The sequence below is a fragment of the Solanum verrucosum genome, unplaced genomic scaffold, assembly GCF_900185275.1.
Source record: "Solanum verrucosum unplaced genomic scaffold, falcon-dt-bn FXZP01000208.1, whole genome shotgun sequence".
Lineage (NCBI taxonomy): Eukaryota > Viridiplantae > Streptophyta > Magnoliopsida > Solanales > Solanaceae > Solanum > Solanum verrucosum.
In genome coordinates this window covers 3,072,282-3,089,207 of record NW_026020329.1, presented here as the reverse complement: position 1 = coordinate 3,089,207, position 16,926 = coordinate 3,072,282, and the positions used below count along the sequence as shown (strand labels likewise).

At 34.3% G+C, this 16,926-nt stretch overlaps 2 protein-coding genes across 3 annotated transcripts in view; both read right to left on the bottom strand.

Annotated features, from left to right (window-relative positions):
• Positions 1-3,587: 3,587 nt before the first annotated feature.
• On the bottom strand, positions 3,588-11,127 carry LOC125835993 (integrin-linked protein kinase 1-like). Of its 2 annotated transcripts, XM_049515086.1 has the most exons (12): positions 10,400-11,127; positions 9,530-9,604; positions 9,351-9,455; positions 8,849-8,934; positions 7,081-7,201; positions 6,726-6,805; positions 6,529-6,591; positions 6,300-6,418; positions 6,025-6,110; positions 5,512-5,633; positions 4,786-4,917; positions 3,588-4,041 (listed from the first exon to the last, which is right to left on the bottom strand). In XM_049515086.1, exons 1-12 carry the CDS (start codon positions 10,832-10,834, stop codon positions 4,035-4,037), a joined length of 1,431 nt encoding a protein of 476 aa, XP_049371043.1. In that variant the 5' UTR covers positions 10,835-11,127; the 3' UTR covers positions 3,588-4,034. The 2 variants fall into 2 exon arrangements, with proteins under 2 accessions (XP_049371043.1, XP_049371044.1); XM_049515087.1 differs by lacking the exon at positions 3,588-4,041 and having other exon boundaries at positions 4,782-4,917; positions 10,400-11,057.
• Positions 11,128-14,080: 2,953 nt separating this feature from the next.
• LOC125835984 (protein LONG AFTER FAR-RED 3) overlaps positions 14,081-16,926 on the bottom strand; it is a 29,571-nt gene continuing 26,725 nt past the window's right edge. The window contains exons 9-15 of the mRNA XM_049515077.1: positions 16,618-16,725; positions 16,275-16,370; positions 16,098-16,196; positions 15,896-15,970; positions 15,679-15,810; positions 15,456-15,571; positions 14,081-14,521 (exon numbers count right to left, since the gene is read on the bottom strand). Of these exons, the coding sequence (XP_049371034.1) occupies positions 14,323-14,521; positions 15,456-15,571; positions 15,679-15,810; positions 15,896-15,970; positions 16,098-16,196; positions 16,275-16,370; positions 16,618-16,725 (825 nt within the window). The 3' untranslated portion in view covers positions 14,081-14,322. The remainder of the gene's footprint in view (positions 14,522-15,455; positions 15,572-15,678; positions 15,811-15,895; positions 15,971-16,097; positions 16,197-16,274; positions 16,371-16,617; positions 16,726-16,926) is intronic.

Here is a 16,926-nt window from a genome sequence, read left to right as displayed (position 1 = left end):
GATATGCCAGTTGAGATTCTTGATCGTCAGATTAGAAGGTTGAGAAACAAAGAAGTCATTTCAGTCAAGGTTTTGTGGATGAGGGAGCTACTTGGGAAGCAGAAACAACCATGTACCCTTACCTCTTTCCTTCTGATTCCACTCCAGCTTGAGGTATTAGTTCCTCTTCAGCTTTCCAGTTATTTATGCGCAGATTCAGTCCTAGTATCATGTTCCTTCAATTTGTACTTGCATTTTCAGCGTATTTGCATGTTCTTGGAACTTAGTTCAGTCAGAAATCAGTCTTAGTATTTTTGTGGTAGGGTTGCAGCTCTTTCCCTCCATTTCAGTTATTTAGTCTGCATTCGAAGACGAGTGTTCCCAAGATGGAGATAATGTAACACCATGTATCCGAAAACAGACCTTAGTGCAGATTTACAGAAGTTACTGGTGCAACCCACGATTGCCACCCACGGACCGTAGGGTGACCCACGGCTCGTGCTGGTGGTCCGTGGTTCGCGACTGCGACCCTTCCTTAGGACTCTAGAGAAAATTTGGCAAAGTGTTGACCCACGACCGGACCTACGGTCTATAGATCAGGTCACGGACCGTGGTCCGTATCCGTGGATCGACACCTCAAATTTTAGCCCCCAGTAATGATTGACGGTTGACCAGCACGAACCGTCATTCGTTCGACGGTCCGTCAATCTCGTCCGTCGATGACCCCGACATCAGTTAAGTCAGGGGTCTTTTGGTTTTTTCCTTATGCGTTGGACCCCTAAACTACTTCGTTTAAATCCTAAACTACGTGATTTTGATCAGTTTTAGCCTAGAAACATAACTAGAACTTACCTTAGTCAAATCATTCATCAAAACTTAGAAAAATTAGAGCGTAAAAGGAGAAAGAGGTCAAGAACCCTAGTTCAAGAACACAACAAGATTCCATCAATTCCAACCCCGAAATCAAAAGATTTCTCTGTGGAATTCGTCACCAGGTATGTGGGATTTCACAAGTGGGTTCCTTTCACCCATTACGTCCCTAGAATTCAGTCAGATTCTTGATTCCCTTATTAAAACTAGACCTAAGGTTTCTAGAATTTCAGCAGATTATTATGAATTAGTTATGTATATGTTCCAAATCAGATTATCATGTTATTACTTCGTTTCTTGCATGAATTTCAAAACCTTAGCTATGTATTTCTTTAGTTCTTGAATTACACATGCTAGGTCAGATATTTCAATTATTTCAAATATACATGCCTCAGTTTTTAAATGTGTCATTATCAGTATATTAATGTTGCATTCTCAGTTAGCATGTCGATATTTTGAGCTATCCAGTATATTACATAATTTCAGTCATAACTTCCTAATTACTTAATCAATTGGGAGAAACGTAATACCGAGTTGGACTAGGGTCAGTCACCCTCATAGTCCCATAACTACGTTTCCCCGTAGGTTGTAAGCCCCCTTTGTGGGATCATTTTAGTGATCACGTCAGTCATGCCTTTATACCCTTGGCAAGGTATAATGGGTCCTCTCGATGGAGGCATATACATCGGACTCCACGTTTAGCTCACGTGGTTTTATGTCGGTTATTGGTAGCTCCCACAGCTCAATCAGACTCTAATGCATTGACCATGTTATCAGTACAGTTCAGTATTCAGTCTCAATATGTTATAAATTTGGTCATTGCATTCAGTTATTTCATGTTCAGTATTCTCAGTTTAGTATCATATTTGTATCATATCATTACTCAATATATGCTTTGGTTCAGTTATGATTTTATTCAGCTTTACTCTATCCTACATGCTTAGTACCTTTCAAGTACTGACGCATACTCTGTGCTACATCTTCTCGTGATGTAGGTTCAGGCCCTCAGCAGTCAGATCACGCATAGATCGGTTCTCAATCTCCATTTCAGCAGCATTAGTGGTGAGTCCTCATTCTTCGAGGACGAGTGACATGATGTCTTTTATGCTTTTAGTCTTTAGTTTCAGTTTTTGCTAGATTTAGCTGGGGCATGTCCCTGCACTTCTAGTCAGTTAGAGACTATATTCAAACATAGTTTATATTCAGCTTAGTATTCGAGTTTGATATTTCATTTGTTGTTGAACTCTCAGATTTCTTTATTCAGATTTAGTATATGGGTATTCCCATCATTTCAGATTTATCTCATGATTAGCTTCCCCACAGTATTTATTGCTTCAGTTTACTATTAGTATGCTCATGTTATGCCAACAGGGTTAGCTTGGGGTTACTCATGATCCTAGGTCCCGTGTCCACGTCCAGGGGTAGCCTTGGGGGGTGACAATCAGATTTGTATAAATCGCAAGGAGGCATTCGTTTGTATATGAAAAAAATGATTGTATATATATAACTAGTATGTGTATGTATCAATGATTGTGTTTGTATATCTGCATAAAATTTGTAATTAGTATAATTTGTGTTTGTATAAATCGAGAAAGAGAGAAAGGCAAAAGAGAACTGGTAGGGGAAGATCTGTATTTGTATAATTATAAGTGTATAGGACGAAAATATATGCATTTGTATTTGCATATACAATTTTCTCTTACTTTATACAAACACAAACACAATTTATACATTTGTGTTTGTATAAAGTGAGAGAGGCGAGGGAGAGTGGTGAGCGCGATCAGGGAGAGTGGCGAGCGAGATTCTCTGGGGAGAGAGGCGAATGTCAAGTGTTTGCTACGATTACAATTAAATGAAACTGTGGTTATAACATTTAATTTGAATCAATAGTTTGTTATTTTTATACAATTTTCCCGTTAATTAATATCTTGATTAAGCTAAGAAAAAGGTTAACTCTGACAAGTTCATAATATCAACATTTTGCATCAATATAATTGATACACCAAATTAGCTAGATAACAATGGCATAGTACAATAAAGAGATATTTAAATTTGGCCAGATAAAGACTTTAACTTTAAGAGTACACATTTAGACATCTCAATTTGATTTCAGTTGACAACTAAACATTTCATGAATCATTATTTTATCAGTTGAAATGTTCAATTGACACAATGAACAAGTTAAGAGTGTCTAGATATGCATTATACTCAAAACTAGAAGTGTATCAAAATGAGAACGGTAAAGTGCTAGTAGAAGAGACAAATGAAGATGGGAAACATACTTTTATAGACTCTTGAACGAAGACGGGGATAAATCACGATACCTTTAATTGATTATGATGTATGTATATCTGGTGAATACATTTTCTACCACTAGATTATTGATGCTGGCTTGTTTAAGACAATATAAATATTTTACTCTTTAATTAAATTTATCTTTTTGTGCAAAACACAAACTTCCAAAGGTATATTTAGTATAAAATATATACAACCTATATAATTTGTACATATTTTATAAACTAGTTGGCCGGAGTGGTTAGGACTGTAATTATCACAAATTTATTGAAGTGAAGAAAAACATAGGTTGAGAAAAAATTGGAACAAAATAGTAAAAGTCAGATCAGTAATTGCTCACTTTTTTGGTTTTGTATGTATAGGTAACATGTGAAGTATGGTCAGAAACAAAAAATCTCTTTATGATAAACATATTCATTTTGCAAGTTCGTTACTATGGATGGTTAACAGAAAAGGCGATAAGGGATGCATTTATACAATAGTTGCAGAATGAATTCTCGATAGTTTGATTAACATATCAAACAAGAAAAATAAAAGTATATTATTCTTCCTCTTTTCCTTATACAACAAGATACAAGTTGTTTCTAGTGAAAGCTTATAAACAGACTCTAAGAAAGGAACTTCTCTAGTTCTAGCTTTACTCAAAACTAGAGAAGCACAGTGCATGAAGTTTCAATTCTCATCCCAATCACTCACACCCTTCTTTCTTCCTTTTATTTGGTCCAACAACACGATGGACGACGATTCTTGCAAAGACAGCATAAGGCTTAGTATGATATCATAATCTGCCACACATCCACATAATTATATCGAATAGTCACAAGAATCTTGTGTCAATATTCTTCTCCAGATCTTAAGCTTTGTCCATGGTCAATGTAGTTTGCTTCACTCTATAACCTGCATCAAGAAATTCATCTAAGGTATGGTCCCTATGATGGAAAACAAATTTTGTAATCTACTTTTATTGTCTCGTCACAAGACGGTATATCTACTCTCTCTAGTTTACTAGATTTCTTCCATACAACTATTGCTAAATCTTCCACATGTACCTAAGTTATTCTTTACTTACAGCTTAGAGCTTTCAATATGGTATATCTTGTTGAACTCTTTGGGGGTATTTTGAAGCTTTCAGCAGAGTATCAAGAACAGACAAAGGTCTTGGGTTCGAGTCTTACCGTCATCCATTATTACAAAAAAATTCTACAAGCTTGGCCACATGACTGGGCATGTTGGAGGCATAATTAAGGACATATAAGTGTGCTTTCTTTAATAGCTTAAACTTTTAGATGAGATTATCACACATTCCAACTACCAAATCGAACTTTATGTTGTCAGGTTTCTTGAAAGTTAAAAGCTACTTTAATCTACAGCTTCACAAACTAGTTATAGAGCTTAGTTATCGCCACTGAAGTTAGTTATGCTTTGCACATGGATATGCTGTTACAACTAAATGAGATTAAAACAGAGTGCATGATAATGTACAAATCATAATGCTTGAAACGTTGTGTAGAAGCTATTTTAGTTCTTGTAGAAGTTATCTACTGTGCTGAATCTTTTCTTCTTGGTCCAAGGACCTTTGAATATTGTAAACAACTGAAAAAGGATCCAAAATATGCAAAAATAGTGCAGTGGAAGCATTACCAGGGAAGCTTTAGAGTATCTTTCAACCATCCGTGTTTTGAACAGTTTGCAACAATTTTATTCATGCGCACAATGATCTCCGAAAATGTTGGCCGTATAAAAGAATCTGGATTCCAACATTCTTCAATCAACCTAGACATTCAGCAAATTTTGTCAACGGAACATGAAAATCACCACTGAACTTATCCTTAAGCAATATGATCAACAAAAGAATATTAGAGAGACAGAGCCTTGCCAGATGATGGTGGGGGGAGGCAGCCTGACTGTGCAAAATTGGTTTGTTATATTCTTTAAGATCAGTAAAATATAAGGAAATCTAAAATAAGGTAATGCACACTGTACAGTTGAATATTTTATCATCAGATGGATGGACACAGGAGAATATATCATTGTCCACTTAGAAATGCCCAAGATCTCTGGTAGGAAAAGAACATCGAATTGAAGAATGAAAGTTTAAAGTAAAACGACAACACAATGCTGGACTAAGCGGCCAGATAGCAGAAGCCAAAGAAAATCACACATTACTTCTGTAAAGTGAAACAGCAAACAACAATCCTTTTTTGCAATCCTTTCACAAAAGAAGTCATATCCATTAGAATGATTAGGAGTATGACATGGAACATCTGCTATATTTAGTAGCATGTTTCTACTCTATAACTGCATACGAACGGCAAAAGAATAGATTGCATCCAAGTATTGAAAATTAAAATGAATCGCAGTGCTCACTCTCTAAGGTCCGGCGGATACTTAGATTTTGACTTGAATGATGGTCTTTTACCCTCTTTGCACATCAATCTAGCAGCCTCTTCAGGTGACTTGGGATGAAAAGGTGGTGATCCCTCCATCATCTAAACCCAACAAAGTTAGCCAAAATTCAACAGTAAACAAAATCGTATACTGCACAAGATAAGAGCTGAAAAACATTTGAGGAAGACTGATTCAAGAAAATGCCCCAAAAGATTAAAAAGAAAAAAAAAAGAGTTAGCATATGAAGCACAGCAACATCATTCATATCATGAAGTGTTCCAGCAAAGTGGGAGAAAAAGAAGGAACCTACAATACTTTGTATTTGGCAGTCAAAATTGACTAGAATTTTTTTTTTCTAAAAAAGAAAAACATAGAAGATAAGAAGAATGTTAAAATGCTAGTTCATAACACGGATGTTCTAGTTAGCTAAGAGAATTATGTAGTAAAACAAAAGGCAGCCATAAGTTAAATTATCTGAAACTGAATCTGTACCTCATAAAGTAAAACTCCAAAAGCATATACATCCACACTTCTATCGAATATTTCGTCTTTATAAATCTCAGGTGCTATATAGGTACCTACAAGTAACAAGAAAGAGAGTGCAGTTATTGTAGTTACAATTCCTTCAGTCATGAAATTAGAATACCTTTAAGTCCATCCCCTGAAGATTTTAAAGTGGACACTAGTATCAAACTAGAAGGCTCTTTTTCTGCCTTTTATAAGGAGTATTGTAATTTAACTATATGAGCTCAAATTAAAGTATTTACTTGCACGGTCAATGGCTTGAGGTTGCAGCGACTTTGCTTTGTCAGGTGAAATGTTTGACAATCTAATCAAACCAAATCCCGCAACTTTCAATAAACCACCATTGTCCTGCAAAATATTTCTGGCACCTTACAAAAATTACAAACATTAAAAGAAGTAGATACGTGACACGAGTACACTAGAAATGGTCATTTAATATATGAGAATCATAAAGCATTTTAGTTTTCTTACTTTGGCATTAAAAGACAATGGATGATTGGGTCCGGTTTACATTCATGAAGATAATTCATGCCCCTGAAAATAAGATCATATGATGGAAACAGGATGCAACCAAAGAAATTAGAACATCTTATCAGCATAATAATAAAATATCTCAGATGTACTAATAGAATTATTTTTTCAGTACGTAGGAAAGGGACCAGACTTGCCTGGCAATATCCAGAGCAAATCTTAGAACATTAGAAGGAGATAGACGTCCCTTCTTCTGAAGATAGCTACCAAGGTCACCCTGAAAATCAACAATACATGAATGAAATACCCATTGGAAAGCTAAGCCAAGAACAAGAAGTACAGCGCATAAAATCGATAAGAATGAAATTACACCAGGAGAGAAATCACAGCACAAAATTGATTGCACATTTGATGTAAGAGCTGATTGAATATTTTTCAATATTAATGTATGCATAATAACATACAATATTCACAATATAGTGTGTAGGTGGATAGAGTGAAGAAGGGATTTTGTGCGGAGCAGTGTGAGATAGAGAAATAGAGAGAACTTACCCTCGGATGATACTCTATTACTATCATCATTGGTATATTTTGTGTAACAGCTCCAACAAATTGAACCACATTAGGATGCCGTACTCTTTCCAACAAAGTTAATTCATGCTTAAAAGCATTTCTGCATGTGAAGGAAATGGAATTAAGGCGACCTTAACATCAAGAATAGAAACAGTTAGCTAAACAATAAGATTTTGACAATCTTAAATAACAACTTGAAAATAATTTGTTCAAATGAGAAACTAAACGAACATAATAACAAAAACTGGTTCTACATTTAGACCAAGAAACACTTCAGAAGATAATCTAAAAGGTCTAATAATGCTGAAGTAAAACTTAGGGTCTGTCCTCTCATGAATCAAGACACTTGGAAATAAAGCATCTCCCCAGAATCACTTCAATGTCCGAGGGAAAATTTGTGGCAATCACACAAGAGTGAAGATTATAAGTTTTTCTTGATTTAGAAAGACACCAGAAAAAGGATAGAGCTACCAGTTTTTCTTACAATGAACCCTGAAAAGAAGCTGGGCTTTATGCATCCTAAGTTTGAATTTCAGAGAAAGGTTAGCATGAAACGAGGTAAACTGCATAAGGTGGCTATCACAAATAACAGATGAGAGAATCAACTTATTATGTATTATGCTACAAACCGAGGTAGAAGAATCCCAGTCTCCTTAACTAGGGATTAGAAAATTACAAAGAAGCTTGTACAATTGTTTAAAAAATGTTGGTTTTAGAGAAATGTTTGTATGAAACTTGAAAAGTGCCTAACAAAAAGGACTCCAGAATGACGAAGTGTGATCCTCAACTTATTCCATATTACTACAAATCAAAGATCCAGATCCATCGTCAACTCAATCTGCCAGCATCTTGGAAACATGTGAATATAAAGAGTCTTTTACCTAGAAGGCTGAATTTCCTTTTGCGATGCATATTTTCATCTTTCTATCTTATTTTAAATGCTCAAAGGATCAGATTCATGTATATAGACTGTTGAAGTTGCTATTCACATGAAGCAGTGTGACCTGATGATCAGAAGGATATACACTTCAATATTTTTGACAAATGTATTTCCAGCTGCTTCAGGGATTTGGTTTTCTAATGAGAACTTGATTAAGGCACCTATTAGAGCCATCTCAATACCATGTTCACAATCTACCTTGCGTAAAAAACACAAGAACTATCTACAATCTGTAAACAAAGGTTAGAGTTGTATGTAAGCACACATAATGATGTGATCAAGCTGCTCACAAGACTGTAATATAACAGAACACAACTTAGTGGGGCATCCTGCTTAATCAAACATGAAAGCACTCCAATATGTCCTGATTTCTTTCGTTGGGAAATTAGTTGTTGACTAACACTAGAAAACTTTTCCTAGTTTTCTCAGGCTGATTCATCCAAACGATGAGCCTCAAAATTTGTATAAACAGCCTGGGCTTCACTACATAACAAGCAAACAAGTCTACAAGGGATACATGAAATATGCCCAAGTGGAAGTGAAGAAAAATAGAAAATAATGGTTTCAACATATGACAAGCCAACCGAAGCTGCATAAATCATCCGCCAAAGCTGCACAACTAATTTAATATCCAAATTAATGTATCATGCCAAAGCTTTGCTAGTCACAGAGAATCAGACAACATGGTAACTAGCTGAAGCTCAAAATATGCATATCCCTTTGGTAAGCTTATTTCCAAATCAATAATAGAAATGTGCATTATGGTAGTGAATCAGGAGATTAGCAGAAAATAAGTTGACAACATACATAATTTCAGGGTCTGCATAACTATCCTTGTCAAGTATCTTGACAGAAACTTTTGTCCCATTCCATTTAGCAACTTGATACGAACCCTGTTGAAAGGCAAAGGAGTTTCAGCAAAGTTGTTAAGAGAAGATTGAAAAATTAACAATGCAAAATCAAGCACAAATTGCATGAGAGGCAAGTCAGTGCAGATGTCTCATGGTTTTCTTCAGGAAGAAAATAAGGGAATAAAACGTTCAAAAGTTTGCAGAAGTTAGAAATTTGAGGTTAGGCCTCCTATGAGGTAATGATGATTTTTGTTGATCTTAACTTTTTTCCAAGTGAATTATAGTTGATGACATTTGAATATAAGTTCTTCAAAGTGTATAGTTTTCCTAGTTAAAATCAAAGAGATAACCATTATAACTTTTGAATTTTGCTTATGCTAGTGCCATTTTAATGCTTTCATCATTTCTCAAAATTGAAACATCCAAATGCTTATTTTGAAATCAAAGAAAGGCCTTACCTTCGAAATTCCATCCCTTTTTCGGATTTGAAGCTCCAGTGGATTTAGTTCATATTCTGGAACTTCTCGAGGATTTGCAACAGTCATTGGTGTGTTTCTGAGTTTCTAACAACGTGACAAATACTCAGCCCCATAAATCATAAATCTCACTTTAATTAGAAAATTATCTTCCCACTTACCGGGACTTTGGCCCCCCGGGCCTTTAAGATACTATAAACTTCATTATTTCCATAGTATTTCGCGTCAGCTGCTGCCTGCCATAATAATAAGGAAGTTCAAGGATGCACTTGGGACCTCATAAATACTATTTCCCAAATGCAAAAAGATGAATAAAATTAGAAAATTAAGGAGATACATAGTCTGTAAATGTCAAAGGTCTGCATTTTTCGACCTCAAGTTAGACTCGCCGAAGCCATTTGAACAATTTTTTTATTCTATGAGACCTACACAAGCTCTTTCTCATCTTCTGTCACTAATACTTTCTTCTTTCTGTAGTCCTTTGCATGATTTTTCACAAATTACAGAAGAAATTCGTAGCAGAATTATTTTCCATACAAAACACTTTCACTCACAATATCTTCACAGTCGATCCAAAAACTTAGCTAAAGTTTCTTCAGAATTGAAACTTTAGTTCCAGCTCCAATCTGGCCTATTTTCCATCGGTGAAATTAGAATTACAATTTCACCACATTTACTTGATTTCATTTATTCACATATCAAAGAGAATAATAGCAAACGAACAATAAGAAAATGTTCTCATAATAAGATATCTCAAGGATTTCCCCTACATATCTACAATAGACTATTTTGACAGCTCGAACCCTACATTTTACAATAGACTATTTTCACAGCTCGACTGACAGCTCGAACCTGTGACCTCCTAGTCACATGAAATCAACTTTACTCATTATGCCAGGCTCATGTTTTCACAAAACATTTTACATAATTCAAGGTAAGATTCAATAACCTCTTTCATCATACCAAACACAAAATATCTCATACATATACAACTTTATGAGCCAAAAAATTACAAAATCACAAAAATTTACCGTGCTTCCCCATCGATCACGAGCATCAATATTAGCCTTCCTACTCAACAAAAGCTTAGCAACCTCTACATGTCCTTCACAAGCAGCAATATGCAAAGCAGTTCTTCCATCTAAATCAATACTATTAACATCAACATCTTCATCCAACAAATCCTTCACTCCATTCACATCACCTTTACACGCCATAAACAAGAGCTGCATCGTCGAATCCAAATTATCCGGTACAGCAATCGTCTCATTTTCAAACGACGGACACCTCCGTATCGGATCGAGAGACGATTGCCTACCAAAACTAAACCGCATATTATTATTCCTTGGATCCATTGAATTTTGCCTTTTGAAACTGAATTTTCCACTCATTCTCAATGAACCTGTTGAAAATTGCCTAGATATTCCTCGTGTTAATCGCTTTTTCATATCCATTTTATCGTTCATCAAAAAATCAACTTTAACACAGATAAACTTCCAGAATCAAAACTAGAATAATTTCATCACAATTAGAGAAATGCTGAGAGATATATTTTGATAATTTTGTTGCGAAAGAACTGAAATTGTGAATCGATAATTGAGAATGAAATTCTCAGAGAGATAGAGAGAAGTGCGTTACAATGGAGGAAAAAGGAATGGGTTTGAACTGAAATTTTTTCAGGTACAAACATCCACACAGTTTTTGCGAAAAATAAGTTATACTGCTGATGTGTTTGGCGTCAATAGTCCACTTGTTTTCTTTTTTTGTTTTTTTGTGTGATCCAACATTTTTTTTTAGTATACAAAGAATGAAAATTAAGGATTTTATTTTATTTTTATCAGTTTTGTGTTACTTTTTACCGATCTCTTGTAAAAATGATTAAATACTTAAAAAAAAATATAATACATAAACGTGTTTTTTTAACGCATGTAATGTAGGACGTACGTGTCTATTTGTATAATTTCATATAAATTTAAGTGTTCATATGTGCACACCTAAAATTCAAATACATAGATATAAGTTAAAGTCAAATTAAATTTATGTATAATGCCTAATAGTAAAAATATATTCTTATGAGATGCCTGAAAATCCATCTTTCTTTACTAATAAGGTTTTCAATAATATCTATTTATTTTATTTTATTTGTCATTCGATATATAGTTTCCGCGTTGAAGCATGACTAGTCTAGATTTAAGCCGACTAGGGCTCTATTTGGAGAAGGATCTCCCTATCAATATTTTTTTCATATTCAAGATTTAAACCTGAGACCTCTAATTAAAAAAACAATAGCCTCATCTATAAAAAAAAAAAAAAAAAAAAAAAACATCTCATCCCTCCACATACAAAATTAAACAAAAAATATCTCTTATTTTCTTCTTTTACAGTTTGTCACAAGGGTACAATTTCAAACATACTCTAACGCATGAATGGATCGAAAGTATAAGAAAATGACAAATTTGAGCAATTTAAAATAATACTGATTTATTTTTTTTACTAAATTATTATTATTATTATTATTATGATGATGATGATCATTGTCATGAGCAGATCACGTTGAAATGGTCTACGATCACAAAAGCTGCCTTAAAGTTGGGGAGATGTATTCCCCACGGCCAATATAGTTGCTGCAGTCAACTTGCAAGTTGAAATTGTCAAACATGTTTATAAGATGTTGACTTCAATAATATAAAATATCTTTTAAACAAGTTTATGATGGTTATTTAATCTTTATTATTTATAACATATTTGTAAGAAATAATAAAATTTAAAGTATGTTTTCAAAATCAATAAGTTCAAAAATTAGTATTGAAAATAGAATATACAACTAAAACATAAATAATATTGAAAAGAAGAAAATCGAATCCATCGAATATAACGATATTAGCAAACCACGCAACGGGAGAGCAGGAAATTTAAATAAATTTGGGAAAGAAACTGAACTCTCTCTCGATCATTTTTCGTAGCCGAGCGACGACGACGACGACGCGTGGGTCCTCTTTAGTTACATTAATGATAAAAAAGAAAGGCATAATACATATATTGGACCTTAAACTTGGCTTCAAATTTTAACTTTGACCTCCAACTTTCAAAGTGCACAAATAGACACTTTAACTATCCAACCTTTTAATAAATAAACACTCGTGTCTTACCTGGCAAAACGCGTGATGTGCACGCATTTTGCGCGAGTGAGAAGTAATTTTTGAGGCACACAACAGTGAAAAAAATGTTGAAATGACAACTCTACCCTTAATTAATTTTATTTTTTTTAGTTCTAAAATGGACGTGTAAAGTGTTTAATTAGTTGGCAGCCATTGAGTGGCTCAATAATACACGTGGCAGCGTGTGCATTTCACGCTCTTGGCTCCAAAAATCGCGTGTTTATTTATTAAAAGGTTGGATAGTTAAAGTGCTTATTTGTGCACTATGAAAGTTGGAGGTCAAAGTTAAAATTTGAAGCCAAGTTTAAAGTCAAATATATGTATTATCCCAAAAAGAAATGCTTGCAGAAAGTGTTTGTGTTTGTTTGTGGGGTCCAAATTTTAAAAAATATTTTTTCAAAAAAAAAAAGTAATATGACTTTTCTAGTAATAGAATTATGGAATAACAAGTTTGATAGGTATATTTGATATTGATTGTCTTGTCATCACTATTGAACACATCTTATCTCCACACAACCACGCCCCTACCTTAGTAGCTTTTGCATAAATTATATATAAATATTTTGAAACAGAAATTTTTTTATATCTTACCAAACATAAAAAATAAGTGAAAAATTCATTTATTTTTTCAAGAAACATTTAAATAGAGGGAGTATATTTTTAACGTATTTTAAATTTTATTTTATTTATTATATGATGAGGATGATGATATGAACTTAAATTTAAATAAATATAAATTCATGTAGTCGATCTCAATTTATTGGGCGCTGAAGCATAATAATATTATTATTGTTAATCAACTCCAAACTTGATTAGATGTTGATCCTCCACCATAAGGGTAAAAGACAAAATGAAAAACTAATTAAACGTGGAAGCAAATGAAAGGGGGGGGCAAATAAAAAGGTGATAAAGACATATTGTTGCTCAATTTGTAAGAGGGATATGGTGGGGCTTGAGTTATATTGCAATAATTCACTTATAATTGATTCCATTGAAATACTAGTATATGCATAGGACTACTTTTTCTCACTCTTCAATTGAGTGATGGGAAGTGACTAGTCACTTAATTTTGCTTCAACCCACCTTACTAATTTATTGAACTTCTATAATATAAAATTAACATTTATAATTGTTTGATAGCTAGATAAAAAATAAATTATTTATGTATTAATTTTTTGTGTAATCGACATGAATTTTAGTAGACGACATATAAGAAATAAGTTAGAAATCTACGTATTAGTAAGTTATGAGCAAATCTATGTATTATTTTATGTAGGATAGAAAGTGTACTAACTAATCCATGTATAACTACTATCTGCATAAAATAATACATAAATATCATTTTTAAACATTAGTAATCCCTCTGTTTCAATTTATATAAAGGTAAATCATTAGGCACAAAGTTCAAGATTTTTTTAAAAATAAAATAAAGAAGTGTCAATATGTATACATTTTTCTACATATATTTTTAACGTATATTAAATGTATATAGTACATAGTTATTTTAGTAACATGTGAATGTGTAGTTTTATGGATATATGAAGCATATACAGATTTAAAACATTTACATTCCAGTACAGCAAAGTTACACAATTTCACTAATAAAATTTACACATTCCTTTATAACAGTTTCAAGACTCGTTATAAAAGTGATGCCAGCCAAGTTCAGTTAGCATATCGCGCTTCTTGGCTGGCACTAACAGTTTCCATTTTATGTATCCAAATACAGCATAATTGTCGTCGCGGTTCAAATTGGTTGAATCTTTCTCAATCATCCTGGCCGGAACTTGTATGTGCTATTCATTTTTATCTTCAGGTTTTATGGAGTAAGCCTTAGAACCACCAACATATGTTGCCTCAACATCAGCATTAGCTTCAGTTGCAAAGTCTTCCCATGAATTCGTTGACAAAACCACAAAATCTGCATATTTTCCCGGAGACAATGAACCAACATATTTATCAAGAAAACATGCATGAGCAGCTGAAATGGTGTACCTGCCAGAGAAAAATAAGCTAGGATTAGGTAAAAAACCCAATGTAAACCCACAAGTAGGATATGGGGAGACTAAAGTGTACACAGACGTTACCCCCTACCTTGGGAGGTAGAGATAGGTAACAGAATTTCAAGAGGCATGTTTTGAAAAAAAGTACAACTCAAGGACATAATGAACCTCAAGATGGATCCAAGTTCTTTCAGTTACACCGACTTTGTTCACCAGATAAAGATTGAAAAAGGAAATATCGGAAGACACGGTTAATTTTGGTGGGAAAGAGTAAATAAATTGCAACTATTCTGTTTCTTTTTTTTGGTTAATGATTCGTGTCGGGGCCAGCTTGCACGCACCTCAACTATTTCACCAGGTACTAGCTACCTCCCACTAACATTAGGTGCCGGGTAACTCTGCCCACTAAGGTTTATGATGATGGGAAGAAATTATCTAGTGTTTTTTTTTTATCTCTATTGGATTTAAATTTCAGTAGTAGTTTAGGTTTGAACCCACTTCATTAACGATTAAGACACACCCTTGGTTACAAAAAGTGAATTGCACTTTGATTTCGAAGTAACAATTTAACACATACTCGGTCCAGCACGTGTCATTGGCTCAACTGACTACTGTAGCCTCTATGAAGATTTATATCTTATCACTGTGTACCTTTTATGAAATGAAACCTTAGCTGTAACTAATTCTTACCACTAGTCATTGCAAACGTCAAATTAATTTCAAAGGACCAGAGAGCTGAACTATAGTAGCAGATTAGTTAGTTCACTATGATATTGATTTTCTCCCTGTTGATCAGTTAAAGTGGCTTCTCACTAGTCCTGCTCAAATGAGTTCCAGGCTCAGAGAAAAAACATGATAGATTTGCTACATAAAGTATTATCTTAATGAGCAGATAAGAGTTGGAACAGAATAACACCACTACTTACGCTTTTAGCGCATCTTCAAGACACAAGCACTCTGATGGAATCCAAGCCTTTTCCCAAGCAGGAGGTATTCTCTTCATCGATGTCCTTATGCTTTTCAATGGATTAATGTCTGCTACCTGAAAGGGGACAGCAACAAAACACACGACATAGCAGTAACTAACAAGAAATTGAGTACTGAATTACTGAAAGAAACATAAACAGATGAAATCCAGAAATTACATACTGGCCAATCTGAGCCGAATGCCAATTGTGCATTGTTTGTCAGGAGTGACTTAAACAGATAAGATCCTCTTTCTGCCCTTTCAGAACCAAGTTTTTTAGTTGCAGAATCAGCATCATCTAATAAGTGATCTGGCTGTTCATTTGGATTTTGTTATAATATATTATTCAACACATCTCAACAGGAAAGAATGAGAAAGAACAACCATCTAAAAAATAACCTGCACTGAAGCAATTACAGATAGTTCACCAAAACGAGCTACTGTTCCTGGAGCCAAATGTTGAGCATGCTCAATCTGTGAAGTAGTAAGTTGCAATATTAAGAGATTACTTGAAATTCTACTCCTCGAAGAAACAACAGACCTCACAAGTAGAGTTTTATTTGATTGATGAATCTCTACTCTTTAGAGCAATTAGATATACCCTATATCGTCGGTCTCTAATTTGTTTCTCAGACGGCAAAGAAGCATACATATCCAATATCAAGTCATTAGCTCTGTCACCTATAGCATGGATGCTGACCTGAAATGTAATATCAGCCCCAATTTTGCAACTTCGAAAGAGTTGAAATGGCAGATAAAGATAAAATGAGCTAAATACCTGAAGGCCAAATTTATCTGAAGAAAGAGTCATGTTGTAAAGACCATCCAGATCCACCACTTGTAACCCATTATTGTTTGGATCATCAGCATATGGCTACAAGACACATGAAAGATATCAGAACACTAAATACAACGAAGTCTGACTGCATCACAATGGGCCCTGTTACTTTGAAACGCTCATGCAGAATGAAAATGGAACAGATATTCAGAAAAGGACTCGTCAAACAAGCAGGTCACCTATGTCCAACAAGGCATCGAGAAGACAGAACTCACAAAAGAGAATTGAGAGAAGTTTTTGGTTCGGAGAGGCTCTTCAAAATCAGAAAGCATCTTATTCTTACCTCATGAAATAATGCACTGTTAGATCCTACAGATCCATCAGCAAAAGCCTTGACACCGCCCAAATAAATCCATTGGCTCAGCACGCGGCCTGACTTGCTCATAAGATCCTGGATACCAGTACAAGATTTAAAAGATCAAGCTTAGTAAGAATGCATTTAATGAGAAATGCAACATAATCCACTAACTTTAATATCAGCAAGAATAAGAATGACCATAGAATATTAATAAGGTCCAACACTATTCATGAGCTAGCTTTTGGGATTTGGTTAGGACCAAGATCCATTCTTAACAGTATGAGGAAGAAAGTT

Bases quoted from the DNA above. Each gene is read 5' to 3' on its own strand.
- LOC125835993 (XM_049515086.1), bottom strand. From the start codon at position 10,834: ATGAACGATAAAATGGATATGAAAAAGCGATTAACACGAGGAATATCT. The intron at 9,605-10,399 runs GTAAATTTTTGT...TTATTATGGCAG, and splicing joins GTGATCGATGGGGAAGCACG to GCAGCAGCTGACGCGAAATA. The intron at 7,202-8,848 runs GTATGTTGTCAA...CTTCACATGCAG, and splicing joins TATGCAGACCCTGAAATTAT to AAATGCTTTTAAGCATGAAT.